The 24,983-nt window shown below is 38.3% G+C and overlaps 1 protein-coding gene across 1 annotated transcript in view; it reads right to left on the reverse strand.

Annotated features, from left to right (window-relative positions):
• The window catches only part of LOC111869339 (cytosolic 10-formyltetrahydrofolate dehydrogenase), an 84,393-nt gene that overhangs the window by 4,932 nt on the left and 54,478 nt on the right, over positions 1-24,983 (reverse strand). The window contains exons 9-15 of the mRNA XM_023860793.2: positions 21,963-22,078; positions 21,656-21,877; positions 17,900-18,093; positions 15,706-15,899; positions 14,639-14,758; positions 5,610-5,860; positions 2,216-2,415 (exon numbers count right to left, since the gene is read on the reverse strand). Of these exons, the coding sequence (XP_023716561.1) occupies positions 2,216-2,415; positions 5,610-5,860; positions 14,639-14,758; positions 15,706-15,899; positions 17,900-18,093; positions 21,656-21,877; positions 21,963-22,078 (1,297 nt within the window). The remainder of the gene's footprint in view (positions 1-2,215; positions 2,416-5,609; positions 5,861-14,638; positions 14,759-15,705; positions 15,900-17,899; positions 18,094-21,655; positions 21,878-21,962; positions 22,079-24,983) is intronic.

Here is a 24,983-nt window from a genome sequence, read left to right on the forward strand (position 1 = left end):
GCGGAAAAATTCAGGGAACAAGTCCTCCGGGAGGGACTTTAAGCTCTGTGTCCCGTGTCGTAACTTTACGGCACATAAAAGAACCTCATATCCCCAAAGGGGATCACTGAACCAAATTCCAGGACGTTTCCCGCCCAACAATAGTCTCTAAGGCCTCTGATAGATGGGGGAAGCATTATAGACACCGCTAAGCAAGTGGCCGAACTCGCTTGCTCGGCGGGACTGATGGTATGCACCATTTATCGGTAGGGTAAAGAGACTTGTAAAATATCATAGAGGGAAGCACAATAGATCAAACTGGTCGTGGTGCATGGGGAAACCCACCCTCTCTAAATAACTAACTAACATTGCGGGGACAGCAAAAAATCTAAACCCTGATTCAAAATTGAAATACAATGCATTTCTGACGAATGTGGCAAAGGCCTGGGCTACAGTCCAGATGGTGGCGGCAGAACCAGGGTCACACAAAGACTTAGTACGACCAGGACCATCAACTCCCACCCCACGAAGGCCTCATGTGGACCCCCCAGGGCGACTCTTGAGTGATATGCGGAAAAATGCCCTTGTGAAAATTCATTCCAAAGGGAAGAATACTTCTAGGCAATGCCATGTTTGCACAGTTCACAAAAAAAGGAGTATGTCTACATTTGCAAGTTCTGTGTAATGCCACTTCACAAAGGGGAAAGTTTCCAGAAATATCACAGTCTCAAGCACATCTAGGAGCATTGGTGAGTGTTCTCCAAAAATTTTAGTTCAAAAAATTAATTAGGAGATTTTATATTAATTTTTAAAGTGAACAGTGCACAAGTTAGGGTAGTTTGTTTAAAATGCCGGCCCGCGAAGTTTTAAGTAAATACGTGATTTTTATAAGGCAGAAGAGGTGAAAAAAATTGTTCATATACAATTTGTGACCTTATCCTTCTATTTTTGTAATATGTTCTGACACTGTGACATGTGTACCTGTCAGGTCTTGTGCCCCATGCTGTTTGTCCTTACCGAACTCATATAATTTCATGTGCTATATGTAGCTAGTGGAATCACATTACTTGTATATATTTTGCTGAAAAGTTTATGCATTTTTGGAACGTAATATTTGAAAACTACTCTTCGTGTTAAGAAGACAATAATTTAGCTGACTGCCAGATATTTGAAAGGGTTATAAAATTTTGAAAATGCTTTATCCAAAACTTTTTAATGCATCTCATATTTACCACAGCCTGTCATAATTATCACCATCCTTGTCAATTTGATTCACATCTGAGAAAAGAAGCAAAGGTTGTGGAGAAATCTGTCACGTTTTTTTCACATTCCGTTTGTACTGTTACAGTCAAGAACAGAAACGTTCTAAGCTGAATTACATCAGTTCCTGGAGATGGTTCATTGTCAAATGTGTCTAAGTAAAGCTGATAATATCGATTAGTCTCCACCAGCAGTGTGATAATTATGCAAAATCAACAAGACAACATTAAGAGGCACTTTATTATTCTTCCTTCCTGTGGGATGTTGTAATTAATCACATACTTTGCACTTCCTAGGGCAAGATGAAAGTGTCCACCATGAGTTTGCTTGCTGCTGTGTCGTCCGTTGATCAGGTTCATTCTGTTAATCATCTTCAGAGGCATCAGGTGGACAGGAACAGTGTTGTGTTTCAGTAGGAATATCTACACTTAAACACTTGGTAAAGCCATGCTGTGAAGGTGATTTCTTATCTTGTAACAGTGGCTGATATAGTCAACGTTCATAATTTTCTTTTTTCGTCCATAATTTAATTTCTGTCATTTTCAGATGTCTCACTACCACTGTCCAGCATAACTTCAGGTATCCATTAAGGCTTTAAGAACTTGTCATTCTTTTTTGAGATGCTCTTGTCAACTGGTAAAAGCTGTGATTTTGAACTGCTGGCTCAGAAAGTTTTGTTTTTGTCTCTCTCATGCATAAATATGAGTACATGTATATATGTTTCTCCTTCACCATCGAACATGACAATAAATGTAAGCTAAGCTATTGTAATCTAACAAGCTGGGTTCATCTGAGAACAGAAAAATCCACTTGACATGAACTGTCTTCATAGATGTTTATAATTGCCAGGTTGACAGCTCTGGCAAATCTTCTCAGATTGTAGAGACAACAATTCATTACAAATCATTAATTACATTAAATATGAATCAAGGACTAGAAGTGCAAATATAAAATCAAAGAAGATTGCACAGTTTACCTAAATCCTTTCCAAAACCAGATTGCTTGAATCCTCCAAATGGAGCAGCAACATCTGTTTTATTGTATGTGTTCACAAACACTGTCCCTGCATCAATTTTCTCTGCAACATGCAGAGCCCGATTTATATCTTGTGTGAAGACGCCTGATGCCAGCCCAAACTCTGTATTGTTAGCTCGCCTGATGACTGCATCCATGTCACTAAAAATAAAATGTAATTTACATTTACATTTATTTATCATTTCATGGATTCAATCATCTCCCTGTAGGGCTGAATGTAAAACATGTCACATATTACAAATTCATGATGACTACACATCATACGTTCTTGGTCCAATAAAATATAAAATCAAGCCTGAGACAGAATAGCTCAAGTTGTCAGGACAACAGACATTGGTCATGAAAAAACCACAATCAAATTCACACCTTGCCATTCCACACACAATGGCAAGCCATATCATCCAATTAGATTAAAAAATATTAAAATTCATAACAAAAAACAGACATCATACATACTACTACACTTACAGCAAGCAAGTCTCAGTAATGTATCAGTGACTCACACAGACCATTTATTAACTCTTAACTTTTGAGCCACTTACATGCTCGACAAATTAAATGAGTAAAATGCGTTACTTTGCAAATAATTTCGTAAATCAAATCTAAATTGCTTTTTATCATTTTTTAAAACTGTCATATTTGATGGCAGAGTGTTAAATAGCTTCACGCATGAATAATACACCCTTCTCTGATAGGATGATAAATGTGTTGAAGGTATATGAAGGTTGTCATTCCTTGTGGTACCAATGACATATACAGAATTATTGGTTTGAAACTTATCCAAATTATTAACAACAAATATCATCAATGAGAGTAAATATACACATGGCACTGGTAGTATGTAGTAGTATCTCTACATGTATGAGTTGGGCTCACTCCCATCATTATTATTCTTATTTTCCTTTGTATAACAAAGACCTTGTGACTGTCTGATATATTTCTCCAATATATTATTCCATATTTCACCAATGAATGATAATATGCATAATATATAGGTTTAAGATTATTTATATAGATATAGGATAATTTTCGCATTAGAAAATCGACTGTGCTCAATTTGTGAAGCAAAGTATCGATATGTCCCTTACAAGTCAGATGATTGTCCAGCTACAAACCAGAAATTTTATCATTTCTACTTCTTTCAGCTTTTTGTTAAAAGAGAATGTACATAGAGGGTAGCTTGTAGCTGCTGTTGGAGTGAATTTTATCATTTCTGTTTTATCGAGATTTAACACTAATTTATTATTTTGAAACCATGTAAACATATGATTGAAAACAACATCCAATTTTGTTTTTAAATTATAGTAGTCTTTAGCTGTGCAAAGAATGCTTGTGTCATCTGCAAACATAATAACTTCTGAAATTTTACTTATTTGAAGGGGAAATCGTTTATGTATATATTAAAGAGTAAGGGTTCTAACACCGATCCCTGAGGCACACCACATCGAACAATTTCCCAGTTAGAATAATATTTGTTATTTATATAATTTAATTCCACTCTTTGCCTCCTATATTGGAGGTAAGATTTAAACCATTGCAATAATATACCCTGCACTCCATAGTACTGCAGTTTCATTAATAGAATATCATGATTAACGCAGTCAAAGGCCTTGGCTATGTCACTAAATATACCAGTTACATACTCTTTTCTATTCTAAGCTGTAAGTATTGCATTGGTTAATTTAAACATTGCATCTTCAGTTGATAATCCCTTTTGGAATCCATACTGCTCTGAAAGTAATATTTTATATTTTACAATATGATCATTGAGTCTTCTAATAATTGCTGTTTCAAAAACTTTTGCAAACCCATTTACTATAGACATTGGCCTGTAGTTACTTATAACAGCCTTTTCCCCTTTTTTGTATACTGGCTTAATAATTGCATATCTTAATCTGTCTGGATATAGACCCATGGTTAAAGACTTATTAATTACATTAGTTAGAGGTTTACTGATTTGTTGCCTGCACAATTTTATAATTTTATTTGTTACATACCCTTAATAGTTTTTTTATTTTAATTTGCTAATTATACTAATTATTTCCTCTTTGTAACTAAATTATGATTCATGTCTGGAATACCATTTGAGAAATGTGAATGCAAATATGTCATTGCAGTATAAATATTAGTGTTCTTAAAATTAAGATTTTCTGTTATTTTTGTGAAATGTTTATTAAAACTATGAGCTGCTTCTTCAGTATTTATTTTTTTTATTGTTATTTTGAAAAGTCTGTGGTAGATGTTCTTTATTCTGATTGTTAGTCCTACCTGTTTCAGTGTTGATAATGTTCCAGGTAGTTTTTATTTTGTTTTCAGCTGATGTGCTTAACTGATTATAATATTTCCTTTTAGCTTCTCTTATTACTCTTCTTAATATCATGCAGTAGGATTTATAGTACGATTTAAACAAATAGTTGTAATTGTTTCGACAGAGAATGAACAAGGATTCCTTCTGTCTACAGGATGTACGTATTTATCCAGCCATTATCCTTGAGTTTATTTGTTACATTTTGCTTTGGAAAGCACGACTCAAAGACAGGTAAATACTTATTTAAAAATGAGTTGAATATTTCGTTTACATAATTTAGTTTATATATATTTTCCCATTTTTCGTTGGATAGTGTATTAAGAAATTGAGCAATTCAGTCTTCATTTACTAATCTTGTGATTCCCTGCACTTGTTTCTTCTCCAGGAAATTTATACTTTTTAGTACGAGACACTGAGCATCGTGATCGGATAGTCCATTACTAATAGAGATTACTTCATATGAATTTATCCTTGCCTTATCTATAAAAATATTATCAATAGCAGAGCTTTTGGTCACAGTTATTCTTGTTGGGAACCATACAGTATGAAATATATTATATGATGGCAACAGCACTAATAGCAGTGTTTTACATGTTGACTCTTCTAAAAAATTTACATTAAAATCACCATATAATATGAATTCAATTTTTGGTTTATAGAGTAATTTGAGTACTTTATCCAACTTATTTATAAAGTACTCAAAATTCCCACAAGGTATCCTATATATACACAGTACAAATATATTAGTTTTAGCTAAAGAAATCTTAAATGTACAAATTTCTATGTTCTTTTCATCACAGAACTGTGCTAGATTTACAGCATTAAATTTTATATCAGATCTTATGTATAGACAAACACCTCCTCCCTGATGAGTCATATACATTCTAAGAGCTTAGGAAAGAGAGTGAACACAAGTTTCAGTAAGTCAGGAAAAATTTTTACAAGGGATTTGATATACTAAAAGTTACAAATTTACGTGTATATGTCATTATCAATATACACCAAATTACATTAATTTGAAACTCACCCACTAGGAAATTTTGATATCACCATAATTGGTCCAAATGACTCCTCACGAGCAATATACATGTCATCTTCCACATTTGTGAACACAGTTGGTTCGAAGAAGTAACCCGCTCTGTCAACACGTTTTCCTCCACATTCTAGTTTTGCACCTTCCTTTACTCCAATAGCACAAAATTCCATTAACTTTTCCAGGTGTTCTTTGTGATTCTGTGGGCCATGTTGTGTATTTCGTTTCAATGGGTCTCCAATAACCTGAATGTGAAGTATGCACATATTAACATTAAATGACAGGCCACTTGGTTTCAAAATTTGAATCACTTGAAAAATTTAAGCTTTAGCTATCATATGGCTCCACCTACGCTACTCAGCATCAGAGCCAGCATGTATGTTCATCAGGTAGCATGAAGAATGAAGTCAAAAGTAAATATGCAGGGTGTAAATAAATATTTGTTACAACGCTCTGTGGTAGATAGTATAACCGTCCTTCCACTGATGATCGCTAGCTGGTTTGCCAAGTGTTTGTGGGCTCCTTGAGGCAACTAGGGCTACCAGTGTTGCGACGATCCTCACCCCTCACTGTTGCTCCTCCATCACTGCAGCTACCTCAAGCTCTCTGGGGAATAGCTAGGTTAACATGTGAGACAGGGAGTAAAATTTGGGCACCAGCAAGCGTACGTCAGTAGCTTACAGCTGGAGGATAACTGGACAGGTGAGTCTTGACTCCGTCCGGCTTTCTCAGGGAGAGATGGACCTTGTCTCAGGGCGTATCAGGCCTCACTCCAGGAGGATGGGAAGAAGATGGTGTTCACTAATTTCATGAACACTGGCTATGCCACTACGTTTAATTATATCTTTATTGAACTTATAATTCTATATTCTTGGCAAATCATGGACGTCTGGACACTATTTTGTGTCTGTATCAGTTTGATTCTCGGTCATGACTCTTTGTGCAATGCTGCTCTGCAGTAACAAACTCTCGGAGCCCAGACTTCCACAAGGAAGCTCCTCCTTGAAACTTGCCTTATTGGCCTAGTTCAGCTTTTGGGAGTTTTCATGAAATTGGCATCCTCCAATCAAAATTATCTAGTTTTTAATTATTTGATTGCCTCTTTGGCAGCTTGGTGGAAAATTACCTTCAGTAGCGTGGGTGTTTGAATCCTCTACCGCTTGAATGATAGTGGCAATAACCTTCCACCCTTGCTTTTCTCAAAGGAATGCTGTCCTGGTTTTACAGCTTTATTCAAGAAGTGTAGTGAATGCTACATCCTGTCCCTTCTGAATGAACTGACAGAAGGTCCCATCCTGTCCACTTCTTAACACAAAAATGGGACTACATGCTACATCTTAAATATAACTTATACTTAAATGAACGGTTACAATAGATGAGTTCAGTCTGATCACATTTTATTAATACACCTATGTCCAGAAAAGCTTTTTTTGACACGAAGGGCCACAAAAGTTTCTGAGAGGATACATAAGTTATGTTATCATTGTTTTACATTATAAAAGTTGTTCAAAATGGCGGCTGCCTACTTCATTGCATGTTCTGCACCGCCAGGCCATGTTATGCTGAACTCTTTGAAAGATTCCCGGAATATCCAAGATGTTTCCAGCTGCTACCGCAATTCTTGCCACAAGATCATACAGTGTCTCCACTGGAGTCTCATACACCAGGCTCTGCATGTACACCCAGAGAAAAAATCCAGTGGAGTCAAGTCAGAGGAGCAAGGAGGCCAGGCTATTGGGCCTCCACGTCCAATCCATCTGTTGCCAGAAGTTTCATCCAAATACTCACAGATGACATTAGTGCACTATGCTGGGGTGCCATCATGCGGGAACCACATTTCACGATGGACTTCCAAAGGCACCTCTTCCAGCAGCTTGGGGTAAAGTCTCTTGGAGAAATGTTATGTAAATGACACCAGTTAGCCACAGAGGTAAGAGTTGAGGGCACCCTCCTTCACATTTCATAGGCCCTAGCGCATGAACAAAGCATCTCCGGACATGGGAGTATTAATAAAATATTATCAGATTGAACCCACCTGTCTATCACAGAGCGCTGTAACATATTTATTTACATTCTGTATGTAAGTATGTAAATATATCAAGTGTCATGTTCTTAGTGTGGTAAGCTTCAAAATTAGGGTCTTCTCAGAAGTGATGCCTTGTAGTTTGATAGATGGAAACTAATGTTTCAAGAAAACTTGAGGTTTTATCTTCAGGATAGAAGTAGGAGACAGCAGGATACTCTGAAATGCTGGTACCCATCTACCAAACTATATAGTTTTATGTCCCAGAAGACCACAATCTTGGTGTATAAACATCTACAACTACCCATATTTAGCATAGTAGCAAATATTTTATTTCACGTTATAACACTACACTGTCAAAGACTGCTAATAATAATGCAGACTAATACCATTACTAAATATTATATTTCTACAACCTGCTGCATTGAGACACTCCTCTTCCACTTGTTTCCTTCTCTAATGCAACATAAACTTTTATTTTATTTTTTTCAATATCAAAGGACATATTCTCATATTAATATCAAGTTTCATGGTTTTAGGTCTATCATAAGGTGGTTGGAATTGTGAACATTGTGTGTGTATGGTAAATTGAGGTGGTTATATAATATTTCTGCCATTGTAAGTGAATATGGGCCCACATGAGAGGAAAATGCTTTACAGTTCAATGGAAGCACATGTTAAGCTTGTATTCACCTCATGATGGCCAGATAAAATAGTCAAAATATTTTATGATTTTAATAAAATAAATTGAATGTTATACATTCTCTGTGTTGCGTTAGATAGAACATGATAGTTGATTGTGTTAATATATACTTAATAAACCTTCAGATCTTCTAGAATATCATGTCACACTGAAAACAGCTATTTAAATTAATTGTCAGGCCCATTTCATGTTAGTTTATTAAGCACAGTAAGTGCAAAAATATTATCCAGTATTTAGCAAAATATTGCTATGTGAAATATTTAATTTATAAATGACATGAATGTACAGGGTGTCCCAGGTGTTTGGTGCCATACTTCAGGAGAGTACTGAGGGTTCCCTATACAACAACTTTGAAAGAGGATTCCGTGTCCGCAAACGTAAAATAGCAGTGCTAGGGCGGAATTTAATATCATTTTGTTTAAACTTGACACCTCAATGTCAAAGGGCATTCACAGGCATATTACCCCCTCCAAACTCACCTGTTCACCTGCTAGAGTAGATGTTGGAATTGGCGCCTACCATTTTTTGAATGCATGTGTTACATCGACGTAAGAAACTTTGGCGCACCCTTTCAAATAGTCCAGGTGTCTCACGGATCACGTCACATGCAACAAGTATTCTGGCCAACAGCTCGAATTCATTATCCACAGGTTTATCATAGATCAGACTTTTTCACTTGGCCCCAGACGAAATAGTCCAGAGGTGTCAAGTCTGGGGATCGGGGTGGCCAAGGCACTGAGCCTCCTCTACCTATCCAACGACCATGAAAAGCAGCATCCAGGTAGTCTCGTGATACAATGATGAAGTGTGCCGGTGCTCCATCATGCTGTATCCACATTTGCCTCAGCACAAACAGTGGCACATCTTCCAACAAAGTCGGAATGATAGGTTCCAGGAACACCTTATAAAACGGTTCAGTGAGTCCTGGTGGTAGGAGGAAAGGCCCATTCAAGTGTGGTAACCATCTACAGTAACATTGGGACTTTCAGATGAGAGCAGATCAGAGCAAGGATCAGAGAGAGAGGAGTTATAGTAGATCATACCTACTACAGTCCACCGCTCTACCAGCTGAGCTACTAGAGGAATTCTTAGTGTGTGTTTTAGGCAACATTGCTTGTGGATTCAGTGTGGGCAGTGAGTTCGTGTCTTAGTGACTTGTAGACTATACATCAATGCTCGGCTTGGTTGTTGAATCTGTAAGTGTCGAACCAGAGATGGCTGGTGTCCCTGTGCCAGGGTACCAGGCATTCTGGGCCGAAAACCTTGCCGCTCTACAGGCCGAATTTAAAGAAATTATTAAGCAGTACTCCGATGCCAAAACCCATTACAGGCACTTATTCGACATCCTGTGCAACATTGAAGATGTGGTCGGCTTCACAACTGCTGCGGTTGGAGAAAGTGCAGAATGGGCGGCAATAGTCAATGCCGCCGATGACAACAGGATTAATTACTGCAAGGCCTTCTCCAGCAAGACGCTGTTCAGTGCACTCTGTGGAAATTATACAGTTACGCTGAACGAGCTGAAGTCCCTGGTAAAGGCCAGCGCACCAGGCACTAAAATTCCAACCCGAGCAGAAGGCTTCAATGAAGTCCGGAGGCGGAAACGACAGAGTACCGCTGAATCCTCACTGACTCCAAAGAAAGCAACGGCAGCCGTCGAAAGCAACCCCAAAACAGAGGTTACCACCAAGAACTACTTCGCCCCCCNCTGATGAACTGGTGACCCTGGGATTTGATGTGGTTAGCGTCAAACAGATGACAACCACTCGTGGGTCACCTTCAGAAGAAAGGATATCAAGAAACCTTCCCCTCTTCCTTATCACGCTACCCTGGACGGCAAAATCTCAAGAAATTTTTGAACTACAAAGCCTTTGCCACATTTCCATCCGGGTTGAGGCATATAGAACACAGAGTGGCCTTACGCAGTGTCACAACTGCCAACAGTTTGGCCACATCTGGGCTAATTGTAAGCAACCTCCCCCTTGCATGTGGTGCGGGGGTGGCCACCTGCTCAAAAAGAATGCCCAGAGAAAGAGAACGCTGCCTCCACTCCAGCTTGTTGCAATTGCCAGTTGAAGGAGGGAGAGAAACCACATCCCGCCAACTATCAGGGCTGCAGACACGCGAAGGAGGAACTGCAGAGGAGGAAATCGCAGAGAGCACCAAAAACCACAACGGGAAGGGTGTTCTCAAATATCGTTACCCCTGGAGTCTCCTTAGTGGTGGCGCTCTGAGGCAGCACATCTCAGGAGCAGTGACTTCAGACTCGCCAAATACCAGTGGCATTTCCACCAGCAGCCATGAAACCGAGCGTCCCGGTCCTGGTACAGGATCAACAAACAGGTCAGTCAATTCAGGCACCAATTTTGAACAGTCAACCCCTTGACAATATTGTTGAGAGTTGTGACTGTAGTACAACAGATTATGACAGAGTTCAATGGTGCTGTGACAGGAAGAGAAAATATTGGCAATCACAAAAATTGTATTAAACCTAATGAACCAAAATTGCCACTAGAGTTCATAGGCCCCTCAAAGTCATAGCATTTAGTGCGAACGGCATTGGGAGGCAGCGCCATGAGCTCAGCAAACAGCTGCAAGATCTACACATAGATGTGGCCCAGTTTTCAGAGACACATCTAAAACCTCACAAGAGGTTCTTTATTCCAAATTACCACTTTTATAGAAGCGACCGCCACTCGGGCAGAAAAGGCGGAACTGCCATTGCAGTTAGAAAAGGCATTCCCGATAACCATGTAGACCTACCACCCCTTGTTTCAGTAGAAGCAACAAGGGTCTGCATACCAATCAGTAATATTGAAGTACTGCTTGCAGCTGTTTATAAATCTCCAGACAGATCCTGGAGTGATGCTGACATCAATGAGCTCTTAAGCTTTAGATGTAAGACTATTTTGGCAGGTGATTTGAATGCTAAGCACCACCCATTTTGGAATAGCAGAGTTTCATGCCCCTCAGGCTTGAAAGTCATTGATTTATTTGATAAGAGTGATTTCGAAATCTCAGCACCACAGTGCCCCACTCATTATTCCCCTGTGGAAAATGGTGACATGTTAGACATTGTGGCTCACAAAAATATCAGAGTGTCAGATGTCATCATCTCTGATATTTTGGATTCATATCACCTACCAATATTATTCCACATACTGGATCACGTTAAAATTAGGAATCTTTCGGAACCCATTGAAAAATTTAGAGATTGGGAGCAGTTTCAAAGCCTTGCTTCTGAATTAATATCACCTAAACTAGAAATTGTGAATGGAGAAGTTCATGGAGGTAGGCCTAGGCCCACTGGGGCTATAGTGCCAAGGGGGGGGGAACCCCAGAAATTAAGTTGGGGTTAGAAGCCGATAAAGCGGCACGTGGCTTTGCAGCCTCTATTCCTTCAGCATATAGGTTGTCGACAAGTAAAGTTACACTTTCGGACATAAACAACGATCTTCCTGGTCTAGATCTTTCGATAAAATATAAGCAGAGGCTACAAAAATTGTGGGAAGAAACCAGGGATCCAGCATGTAAAATGGCAGTTAATTGGGTCACCAAATCAATCAGGTGAATGACCCGTAAAAAGCCACTTGAACGGTGGGAAACAAAAATAGGTAACGCTGAAGTCACACCTCAGAGTATATGGCCCAATGCGAAATCTCTCCTTAAGAGAGACGGACCAAGGGCACCAACTGCTATTCATGGTTCTTCTGGCCTTAAATTTCATCCTTTTGAAAAAGTCAACGAAACTGCCGACTGTTTGGAAATTCAGTTCATGCCACATGACCTGTGTGACGAGGCTGGAGTTCAAGCTCTGCTGGAAAACGTAGATGAAAACCCTCCTCAAAGGATCAGACCATATGACGTTCAGAAATTAATAAAATCCCTGAAATTAAAAAAGGCCTATTGAATTGACTGCATCCAAAATGAATGCCTCAGGCATCTTCCAAGACGACCACTGGTTCACCTAACCCATTCATTCAATCATTGTTTTCGGCTCTCTCATTTTTCAAATACATGGAAGGAAGCAAAAATAATAACTTTACCTAAACCCGGTAAAGACCCAAAATTTCCTCAAAATTTACATCCGATCAGCCTCCTGTCCATGACAGGAAAACTATTCGAAAAAGTAATTTTGAAATTCCTTCGTAAACATATTGAAGAAAGAGGCCTGATCAACACAAGCCAGTTTGGTTTTTGTGCATGTCACAGCACGACATTGCAATGTATGAGGCTGGAAGACCACGTGACCCTTAATTTCAACAATAAAATGTCTAAAGCTGCAGTGTTCTTGGACATCGAAAAGGCTACCACGTGGCACTCAGGCTTGCTGTATAAGTTATCAAAATTGGAATTCTCTAACTGTTTGACCAAGCTTATCGGGTCCTTTCTTTCTCAGAATACATTCAGGGTCTCGATTGAAGGCGAAATGTCAATGCCAAGGGAAATGCAACCAGGGTCGCCACAAGGTTCTGTTCTTTCCACTACTCTTTTCAACTTATATATAAATGATACCCCCCAAACTCATGGTGTTCACCTGGCCCTCTTTGAGGATGACACCTGTCTATATGCGACAGATCGCAAGGAGGGTTTTATTGTTAGAAAACTCCAGCGCGGTCTCAGTTCAATGGAGACCTGGTGTGAGTGCTGGAATATAAAAATTAATGAAGATAAGACCCGGGGGGGTCTACTTCTCTTGTGGGTGTTGACCGCCTGAGTCTTGTCTTACTCTTAATGGACGAAATATTCCATTCGTAAATATTGCAAAATATCTAGGTGTAATCTTCGATAAGAGAGTTACATGGAGATTACACATAGAAATGATCGAAGCCAAGGCCTTCAGAACATTCATTAGAGTCTATTCCCTACTCAAAAGTGAGCGATTGAGTGCTAACATTAAACTGACCCTCCACAAAGCTCTTACTAGATCTGTAATGACTTATGCTAGTCCCACCTGGGAGTTTGCGGCAGACACCCATCTAGTGAAATTGCAGCGCCTACAAAACAAGGTTCTCCACACCATTGGCAATTTTCCAAGGTGCATACCGGTCCACGATTTGCACGTGGCATTCAAAATTCCATACGTATATGACTACATAACAAAATTATGCAGGAAACAAGCAGAAGTCATACAAAATCATGAAAATAAGAATGTTCACATTATTGGCCAAGGTGAAGCCTGACATAGAAAGTATAAGAGGCTCAAACTTGGCGGCGGTCAGGCATACGACCATTCAAGTGACTAGACTGCCGTGATGGAAAATAATACTAGAAATAGGGTATAATCTGCTGTACAAAGCCTGGACTGACAGAGGCCTTATATATATTGTACATAGAAATAGGAATTAAGACTAGAATTAAATTATAATTATATGTCAATACTGACAATGGACTGACTAGGACTGACAAATGACAGACCCAACCCCTCGTCAGAGAGGGTGCCCCAGATAGACAGGACAGCAACTTTTACAATGAAGAAAACATCTGGTCATGAGCCCCAGCTGGGGCTGGACACCAAGACAGACAGACTGGCTGACCGTCAGCTGCAACATGACTTTGACTTTGGGGTTTTCGTCAGCCCAAACATGGATATTTCAACAGTTGAACCAGCCATCCCTTGTGAACTGTGCTTCATCTGAATAACATGTGATTCATGAACTTGGGCTGATGTAAACACTGGTTCAGTATCCACTGACAAAACTGAACTCGTGGTACAAAGTCAGCTGGACCTACGTCATGTACTCGTGTTGGATGATACGAATTAAGTTTTTGGTCATGCAGGATCCTCCAAACACTTGATTCTGATGTTCCCACAATCTTGGCAATGGCACAAGTGCTGGTGGATGGCTATTCCTCTATGCAATGCAGTTTGACATTGAAGCACCAAGTTTAAACAAAATTATTTTAAATGCCGCCCTAGCACTGCTATTTTACGTTTGCGGACGTGGGTTCCTATTTCAAAGTTACTCTACAGGAACCCTCAGTACAATCCTGAAGTATGGCACCAAACTCCTGGGACATTCTGTATAATCAAGCACTAATATAATGGACTGTGGTAAGAATTGATTTTTTTTTTCAATCTGCCATATTCCCTTTAATAATTTAATACTTCCAAAACTTTAATATACCCATAATTTAATACTATGAGAATATATTGGGAACATTAATTTTTCCTATTTTTATCACCTGTTTTGAAGTGGATTCTGCCTGTAACATATAACTATGAGTCGTAGTTACACTAAGCAATTTCTATCAGTGAAGACTACTAATGAACTTTCCTTAGTACAATATACATACGAGTTTCCTTGTTCTTTCTATTACTCTTTTCACAAATTCATCATGGATGGAAGATTCTACAAAGAGCCGGCCAGCTGCAATGCAGTTCTCTCCTTTGTTGAAGAACACACCGTTCTTGCCCTGCAATAAATATTCATGCAATGTTGTGTTGTTTGGCATGAGGTTACACTTTACATCTTCACTTTCTTATCATGCCACAGTGTCTCTGTCCTTATAAATTTCAAAATGTTTTCCCATAACATCCAGTCACCAAGCCTTACTTGTAGACACATTGAAAAGTCAAACACCCATTCAGTCACATTTCATTGCCATTTACAGGCAGATCCAAGGTCATTTATAAGTTCATAATGTTGTGCAGTTTACACTTTAATCTTCTCATTAATACAAATATCCCAGTATGATGAACTTTGCATGCCAAGCAGAGAGAAATTGCACAAATTTTATTCTTTCGGCAATAAAAGTACAAAATAAGCTGTTTTGTCTACATTTATTATTCTGATAAAAATATGACTTTCAAAAAGTATATTAAATCTACACATTTTGTCATTCTTTATACTCTTTGTATCCAATATATATGAATGTATATATCCCTTATTATGCAATGTCAAGTATTTGTTATTCAAATTACAAGGCAACAAATGTGGTGCCTAATCAGAAAGACCAACTCTTCCTGTCATTGAAGAGGAGACCCCATTTCCCAATACAGAAACAGTCTTGAAGTGAACTAAAATTCTGTCATGGGTCCCAATGGGGCCTGAAACCAGGAACGCCTGTGCTGGCAAGGGTCAGCAGCAAATTACTGTACCGGCACATAGAGTATTAATTTTATATAGCCCTTGAGCTGAAATGGGAGAAGAAAGAACCCTTTGATGCTCATGGTGTGCAAAGCGACATATTCCAATTTACACATTATAAAAAATTATATAAAATGTTCCTGTAATTCTCGTGAAATATACTTCCATTTCAATTCAAATGTGCTATACATCATCCTTTCATGTGATTCTCAAGAAGTTCAGTTACAAAATCTAATACTTCACAGGATAAAATTGACACAAAAATAAACTTACCATTCTAACAGCTCTATCTAGATCACAATCATCAAATATTATGAGTGGGGACTTCCCACCTAGTTCCAGAGAAACCTTCTTGAGATTTGAGTCTGCACAACTCCTCATGATCACTTGTCCCACACCAGTGCTGCCAGTAAAACCAAGCTTTCGGATATCAGGATGACTTGCTATGGCACTGCCAGTTTCTGAACCTGGAATATGAGAAAAGGAAACCTTTCTTTATGTCACTCTATTTTCGTGTATCTACAAATTTTCAAGAGTGCTACATTTGTATATCTCTGTGTGTGCATGTGCTCCTCCATTCTTGATTCTTTTAATGATGTTGAATAAACTACACTGATCATAGAGAACCACATGAGAAGTGGCTTTTCCATTGAAGGATCGACAAGAGTCACAGTCCTTGAACAGGTGCTTATAGTCACAGTATGGCTCTACAATATAGAGTGTCCGGATGAAAGGTATCCAAAATAAAATAATTATATCTCAGAAAGCATTTATTGTACACATTCATGGGTTACACCATTGCAAAGTGAAATTATTAAAGTTTTTTCTTATAATGTAACATTCTCAATAAATTTCAATGTGGGCTCCCTTGGTTGCACAACAAATATCCAGACGATATTCAACCTCGTTCCACATTACGGGAAGCATGTTTGGTGTTACCATAGCCACAGAATCCCTTATGTGGGCTTTCAAGTGTTGAAGGTCTTTTAATCTTAACCTGGTAGATAATGTTCTTCACATCACCCCACAAGAAAAATATCCACTGGTGTTGAATCTGGCGACCTAGAAGGCGAAGCAATTGGTTCACCTCTGCCGATCCATCTCCTGGCCATCTCTCTGTCCAGGTGATTCCTAACATGTGACAGAAATGTGGTGGCATTCGAGCATAAGTCAGGCATGAAAAGTGAAACTTTGAGAGCTTTCTTTTCCAATTACATAAACCAGATACATGTATGACAATTAGTTTCAGAGTTATACATTTTTTGTTTTGGATACCTTTCATCTGGACACCCAGTATATGCATCCATAGCTGTAATTGCCTGTGTTGATCCTTGTTTGTTTGTGTGTGTGTGCAAGTGTGTGTGTGTGTGTGTGTGTAAAGTTAACTTCGTGAAATTATCTTTAATTTGAATTGATTGGTGCTTAAAGCTGATTTTCGAAAATGCCACCGCTGGCCACAACACAGGCTGCTGCTCGGTTGTGAACCACGCCAGACATACCAGCCCACCCTGCCTTGGGTACCTCTCAAGTGTCGAGATAACGAGAACGCTCTGTCTGTAGCTGACTAAAAATAGCAACCCGCCAGCTGACAGAGGTGGTTCATACGAGGGCGTGTACGGGAATGAAGAAACGGTCATAATTCCGTAACCATCCAAAATCGGACACATGTTTATATGAACTTTTTTGATCACAAAGACCTAGGAAACCACCTCCTGCAGTTATTCCCTAAAGTCGTGAAACACCCTGTATGTACTTTATATCTGTGTAGAGGAAATGAAATCTATCACTAATCTTGAAAAAACCTTTGGCTCACTTTGCATATAACTGTCATATTTGAGCTACAGAATTTCCCTTCCTTATCTTGTAATAGCAATAATGATAAAAATACTTGCTTGAATTGTGCAACCAGATCCCTGAAATTAATAAAACAACATTTTTTACACTGAGTGCAGTCAACTGCCTGTTCACCTAACAAGCTTCTGCTGAGGACTCAAATTGGTTTGCAGAGAGGACTGAACACAGACATCACTGGCGAAAGCTGATGAGTTTATGCATTCATGGAATGATGGTGGCAATGGAAAACCAGTGCTATTGAAGAAACCTAATCATGTGTCACTCGTTCTGTCACAAATATAAATGAACTCACCTGGAATTGATTTCAGATCTCTAAGCAATGAGGCAGTGTCTAACTACTTAGTTTGGCAGGGTTTTATTTACCTTCCTAACGATTTTATTAGCTTCTCCAGCTTTCATCAGTAATTGTTTTGTTATTACAGTATAAATATGCCATAACTGCTTCATCATCAGCAATATTTGCAGCACAATACCACACACAGTAAGTCTGTAAATTATACTACAAAGGAACCCTGTATTATTATTTTCCATGGAAAACTTGCAACTACTAATGCATTTATTTGTAAAATTAATCCGTAACATTATTATAAATTTGTTCTGAAATTTAGCATACCTGATCCTGGCAAGATATTGATGACACCAGGTGGGAATCCAGCTTTTACAGAGAGTTCAGCAAATTTCAGGGCTGTTAGTGGTGAAACTTGTGCTGGCTTCATAACCACAGTATTACCAGCAGCTAGACAAGGTGCCATTTTCCAAGACAGCATCATCAAAGGATAATTCCATGGAATCACTAGACCACATACGCTTAAAGAAGAATGGTCCATTGAACTTATATTTATTTGAAAATGTCAAAATAAAAGATTAAAAATTCTGTAATAATTTTTAAATATATTCTTCTATTCTAATCTTATACTCAACAACTATCTTTATTAAACCACGATTCTCTTAAAATATTAAATTTCCAGGAAGCAAGCTTAAGTACAGTACAATTTATGTACTTCTTGTACATATAGACAGGCTACAAAGTAAGAGGGCTACTCAGAAAGTAACCTCTGGTGAGCTGTTAACAAAATAAGCAATTAAAAAAAGTGTAGTATATTATGCTCAAAGTGTATGTATGAGTATATACTTAATCTGTTTCTCAAAGTAGTTGCCTCTGGAATTGAAGCACTTGACATATTGGAAATAAGTTCCTGTATGCCTGTGTCAAAGAAGTGCACGCGACTGTATGCGGAAGCATGTTATCATGGAGGAGCACTATGAGTACAGTGGATGTAAGCATTCCATATATTTTGTTCAGAATGGCATTATGTAGTTTTTTCAGTGTTTTACAATACACTTCTGATGTCACTGTGGCCCTTTGTTGCATGAATTTAACCATCAGCACGCCTTTCCTGTTTTCTGGCAAGCAGACATCTGCTTAAATTTTTTCAGCTTGTTCGATGAATGAACGTGCATGTCCTGCTTTGACTGCTATTTGGTTTCAGCATTCACAAATGAAACCCAGGTTTCATCACCTGTTGCGATGTGATTGAAAAATTCATCATCATCTTTGTGGTATTGCTCTAAAAATTCAAAGCCAAAGCCATTTTCTGCGTTTTTTGTGCACCTGTGAACATTTTTGGAACCAATCTTGCACAAAACTTGTGACAGCCTAGCCTAGCATAACCAAACTGAGATAATCTAGTAAAGAGCAGTGCTTGAAGTTAGTGGAAATTCACATGAAACTTCTGAAATTGTTGAGCGCCATCCTTCACATATCTTTTGATCAACACATTGAACAAGCTCACTCAATCACTACAGATGGCCAACCACTTCACTCTTCGCCAATCTTCAAATATTCTACATCATTGTACTGCATTTCCTTTACTCATTAAATGTTGGACATAAACCGCGCATAATTCATGATGGATTATCACAGAATTCATGGTTTATCATGAAGAAATTGGGAAACAACAGCAACAGTTTTGCAACTGGCAGGATTATCAGTCACAGGACACATCACAACTCATTCTGAAGACACAAGAACCAATACTAGGTGACTAGCTGAGTGAAGTTTTACAAGACATGAGTGAGCTCTCCCTGCTTCTACATTATTTGCCCAAAATAAAGGGAGGTTACCTTCTGAATAGCCCTTATATGTTGGTGGTAGTACATCCAGTAACTATTTCTTATGATAGAGGGATTTCCTTCCAAACAGAAAAAAAGATGCTTTACAATGAAATAATTTACATTCAAGGTTCTTATGTTTGAGGGTAAAGTTGAGGGTTGGGGTGGTGTCGGAGAGGGCTTAAAATGTTAAAATGTGCAAATTATTAAAATCTTAAATGGAGAAAATTCAACATTTGTTTCACTAACTTGTGATTATTGAAACTAAACATCCAGTGGGGCTTGAATTGTATTACTGCAGTCTCTGCAAATTCATATCTTGACACAGGAAAATCATCATGAAGGTCTTTGAAGCAGCAAATGTGAAATCAGTGACTATTGACAAGAAATAAGTTTAAATATAAATGTTATTGAGAATGCATAATACTTTTTAAGAATTGTGAAATACATCCAACAACCTGTTGACAAATGAAGCGTTAGTTTTTAAACATGGCAAGAAGGAGCTGTAAGAAAATACAGTGTGTGTCAATGAATCGGGCTATTTTAAAAACGTTATGAACTATTGAATTTATTTGGTTTTAACACACATGAATACAGTATAAACATAAAGGCATTTGATTTCTCTCAATTAATTCACTGAAAACAGAAGTCTATTTGCCAAAAATAACACCCGACAGATGACCACCATTCCGCTGTAGGCACTTGGTAAGTCTCTTCCTAAAGTCACTCATTACTCTTTGCTGCATCTGTAAGGGAATTTGTTCAACTTCTTCCCGAATTCGACGTTTAACTCCTGAACTGTGTGGGGTGCTGGAGATTTGAAATCTTGGAATTTCAGATACCCCCAGGGGAAAAAATCGTATGTGGAAAGATCAGGTGACCTGGCTGGCCATATGATGTCCCCATACCTGGAGATAACATGGTTAGGAAAGAAGTTATTCAAAACTGTCATGGAAGCTCGTGTGGTGTGGCACGTAGCACCATCTTGCTGGGAAAAAACGTTTCTTCCTTAACTGGAAGATGAGAAAGTGCAGGAGCCAAGAAGCTCTCCAACATGTTAACATAACGTGGTCCAGTTACAGTTACAGCCCTTTCCCACTCATCTTCAAACAAGTACGGGCCAATAATTCCAAATGAAGATATCGTGCACCATACAGTGACTTTGAAACTGTGAAGTGGTCTCTCATAAATTTCTTTTGGTTTTGTGGCTGACCCATAGCAGAAATTTTGTTTGTTAACAAACCCCGACAAATGGAAATGAGCTTCATCACTCATCAGTCAGTTGTTAACGACTTCTTGGTTTTGATTAATTAATTGCAAAAATGTCGGGCAGAAATCAACTCTGTTTTCACAGTCGTGTTTGTGTGGTGCACGAGTAGTTTAAATTTTATAAGGGTAGAACTGGAGGTCTTTGCAAAATCCGTTGAACACTGGCTTCGGACAGCCCAAGTGATGTAACTTGGTGAAGCGCAGACCAACGTGGACTTCGTTCAATGGCTCCTCTCACTGCTGCTACATTCTCAGGTGTACGTGCTATTTTTACACTATCACCTTTCTTCTTTAGTGTAGAACCAGTAGCCTCAAAGTTTTGGACACAGGTCTTGATGGCATGGGCAGATGGAACAGCATGATTGCGATGGATTTTAAACTCTCTTCGAAATTCACGCTGAGCGATCATGAAACTGTCACCGTTTTTGTAAAATGCTTTCACAGGAAAAGCATTTTCCACTCCAATCCACGGCTCCATTGCAACCAAAACGCTTTTAAGTAGGCTGCTGGGTGGCAGTAGTGGCATCCTCCCCGCTCCAATGAATCCAGGAGAAACATCGCTGCCAAAGTGCCCGATTCATTGACACACTCTGTATTATGAAATAATAAATGAGAAAGAAAACCAAAGGGACAATATGCAATACTTGAAGAATTCAGAGGGAAAGATTGAATATTGAAGGCTCATCCTGGAATTGTTTGATAGTATTTATGAGCCATTAAGGAACGATTCTGTAAAAGTATTGACTTCTTCCAAAGATATTACAGAAAATCGGTCTGAGGTACTTGTTTAGACTTTGTAAAATGAGTTATCAGACAGATGTGAATGGATATATTTAGATTCATTTAATAATTATATTTTTGCTACTGTTTTCAGTATTCATTTGCTGACATCAATACCACAGACTTGCATGTGAACTATATCATTTTATATTATGACTTCAAGTAACATGGAAACCAATAAAGTACAAAATAATTCTTTCATACACACCCTACTGGCTCCTTCTTTGTGAATGTCAGGTTCCTATTTGGTCTTGCATGGTTGATAGGAATGGTGGACCCATGGATTTTATCACACCATCCAGCAAAATATCTCCATGTCTCTATTGACATTCCAATATGAGTTTTTAGTGCCAAAGTATAGACTGCCCCAGAATCAATTGATTCAATTGTTGCTAATTCCTCCTTATGTTCTTCCAGCAAATCTGCCAATCTGAAACGTAGAAAGTATCATCGTGACAATAAGAAGATTATCCCTTGCTTACACAATTGACATGGAACCAGTACATAACTGTTACCTGTACATTATCAGTCCCCTGTCTCGGGCATTCATTTTACTCCATTCTCCATTTTCAAATGCCATTTTGGCTGCCTGAACAGCCTTGTGAACATCAGCTGCTGATGCTTGTTGTACCTGGTAAATATACCAGAGTAAGGTAATCAAAGTAGAACTTGACAATTTATAAATTTTATAAATCTCATAAATGGCAACATTCACAATGTAAGACACAATCACTAGAAGTTCAGAACTTCTTTAGGTAACCATAGCATTATGTAGCATTACCTAGAAGCAACACACCTGAATTGTCATTATGAATACAGAGAGAAAATGAATGTAGCTCATTTCAATTTGAATGTTCCGTAAATTCAAGTACAGGTTCACACCATAGGATAATGAACAATTCAAGTACAAATACTTAATACTTGTACAATATCGGTTGTGCTTGATAAGTTAATAAGATCATAATACAGTATTAATATTACCATGCTAACTGGATACATACAGCACAGTCTGCCAATAAGCAAAATGATTCAGTAACCTGCTTCAGAAAATATTTTAGCTTAGAATTTATGGTAGTTACTGTTTGTTTACACTGATTTATTTGTCTATGGAGTAGAAGGTGTAAGTAAATAACGTTTCAAGGCTGTTTTAAATGGCCGTTGCTGCTCTGCATTTAAATGTCAGTTCGTCTTAGAAAGCTTACATTGCTGTATCTAATACAATTTTTATGGTAAATGAATGGAATTAACGTTGTTTTTATCAGCAAAGAACATAGTGCTGCATAGCATAACGAAAGATTTAAAAGTATGTAGACAGAATGTTATAAACTACTTTTAATTTTTTTCTTGTAATTATGATAATTTTCCTGGGGAGTAAAGCGTGGCCGGTGCATAAGGCTGACAACCTTACCGCCATCTTTGAGTTGATTGTCTAGATAATGTGGGATCCTCAACGTCTCACAACTCTATGGGCCTTCATGGTCTGTTACAGGAATAGCTTGACTTTTTTTCTTTTACTTCATTTTGATATGTACTGTAAAAATAGTTTCCCACTTTTTCACATAGTAGTTCTGCATTATAAAATCAATCCTGCTTGTAACACTTGAAAATTTTCGCATTCTCTGGTGCCATAAAGTACTTGGAGGCAATAAAGTCATTTGCTTCTCTGCTGGCAAGTTTCAAGTCTTTGTTACACCCTTCAGATATCCCAGTCTTCTGACTAAAGGGCAGAAATGTGAAAATATGTCCTTTCAAGACAGGCTGGAGGGAATATTCATTGTTCCCTAATTCAGTGCCAAGCCCTGCCATTGCAGCTGCAAGAGAATATTGCCCTTTGTATGGTTGCGAACAAATGCTTGTTTCACAGCTGTGATACAGAGTGCATTCAGTTTTCTGTGAGGTCATAGTGAATTTGAATATTGTAGTTTCATTTTATCATACAATGGCATTGAAACCTTGTTTGGAAGATGATGAAATTGAAAGGCAGTTGATATGCGTAATATGTTATGTGGGACTGTGCTTTTCTGGTACTTCAAGGAGTACTACACAAAGGCGAGATTCAGTTACATGAGGGGGGGTTGAAGCCTGTATATACATTGAGCAGATTGCAAATACAAAGTATGTAGATTGAATTTTACTATATTTAAAAATAAATATTTAGGATTGTGTGCACGCTTCCACTAGCTGAGTTTAAATGCCCAGCTGCCCAAATCAGGGTACTTCGGCCACGATGACCATACTGTAACGATCGATGAACTTCAGACATTAAAGGTTAAATTGCTTAATATTACAAGATGCTCTTTTGAGATTTTGAGGGAGGCTATTGAACACTTTCATGATGAAGGAGTGAACTCCTTTTTGATATAGAGATAGGTTTGATGAATGTTAGTGAAAATTTAGCTTTTGCTTGTATTTATGTTATGGATGTCAGAATTTAAATTGTAAATGGTTTTGTTGTCTACCACAGATAACAGGAATGAGAGTATGTGTTGTGAGTAAGATGGTAATATTTTTAATATTTTAAATAAATCTTTGCAAGAATCTCTGTTTTTGTTTCCTGTGATATTTCTAATTGACCTCTTTTGTGTTTTGAAGATTTTCCTGCCATCTGTAGAGTTTCTCCAGAAAATTATTCCATATGATATAGCAGAGTGTGAGCAGGCATAGTAAACCTTTTCAGTACTTCCTGAGACATATAGGGATTAACAGATCTGAGTGCATATCTGTTGAGAATCTAGTAATGTAAAAATATTCATGTAGGTAATAGTGATCTATATTCATTTGGTTTTGTTTTGTGTTATAATAAAAAGTTTCTTCTCATCCAAAATGGCTGTTAAGTGATATATAAGCATGACACAAAAAAATCAACAGGTTAAAAGACAGAAGAAGAATAGTGAGAAAAATGACAACCACAGAGACAAAAGAGGTAACTCATCTGCCAAAACTGAAGGACGCTGACTCATTTTCATTGTGGGATTTTGAAATCAAGATTCTGATGCATGCAAAAGAACCGATAAACATCGTTGTTGGCAGCGACCTGTTAAGTGACCCAAGGAAGAGACGAAGAAAATATAAGGAAATGGAAGATGCGAGATGCAAAGTGCCATTACTACGTAGTGAGAACGATAGAGAAACACGTGAAGACCCACATTGTGACATGCACAACTGCGAAAGAAATGTACGACACCTTGAAGCAAATTTATTAGTGAGGCACCTCTCAACAGAAGTGCCTTCTGCTACAAGACTTCTACAACTTCAAGTATGACGAAACTAAGGAAATGATGACGAATATAAGTCATGTGCAGAACATTGCCTTCAAGTTTCATCAGCTGAACCAAAACGTTGATGAAAACGTGATCATGACAAAAATAACAACGATTCTACCAGAAGACTACAAACACTTCAGGACCACCTGGGACTCAACGGCGACCGTGGACAGAACTCTTGACAACCTGGCGGCCAGATGGATGTTGGAAGAAGTGAAGTGCAAGATGACGACTAAAGAAGAGGAAAGCATAGCTTTTAAGACAGTAACTAAA

This window comes from Cryptotermes secundus, unplaced genomic scaffold (genome assembly GCF_002891405.2).
Source record: "Cryptotermes secundus unplaced genomic scaffold, Csec_1.0 scaffold541, whole genome shotgun sequence".
Classification (NCBI taxonomy): Eukaryota; Metazoa; Arthropoda; class Insecta; order Blattodea; family Kalotermitidae; genus Cryptotermes; species Cryptotermes secundus.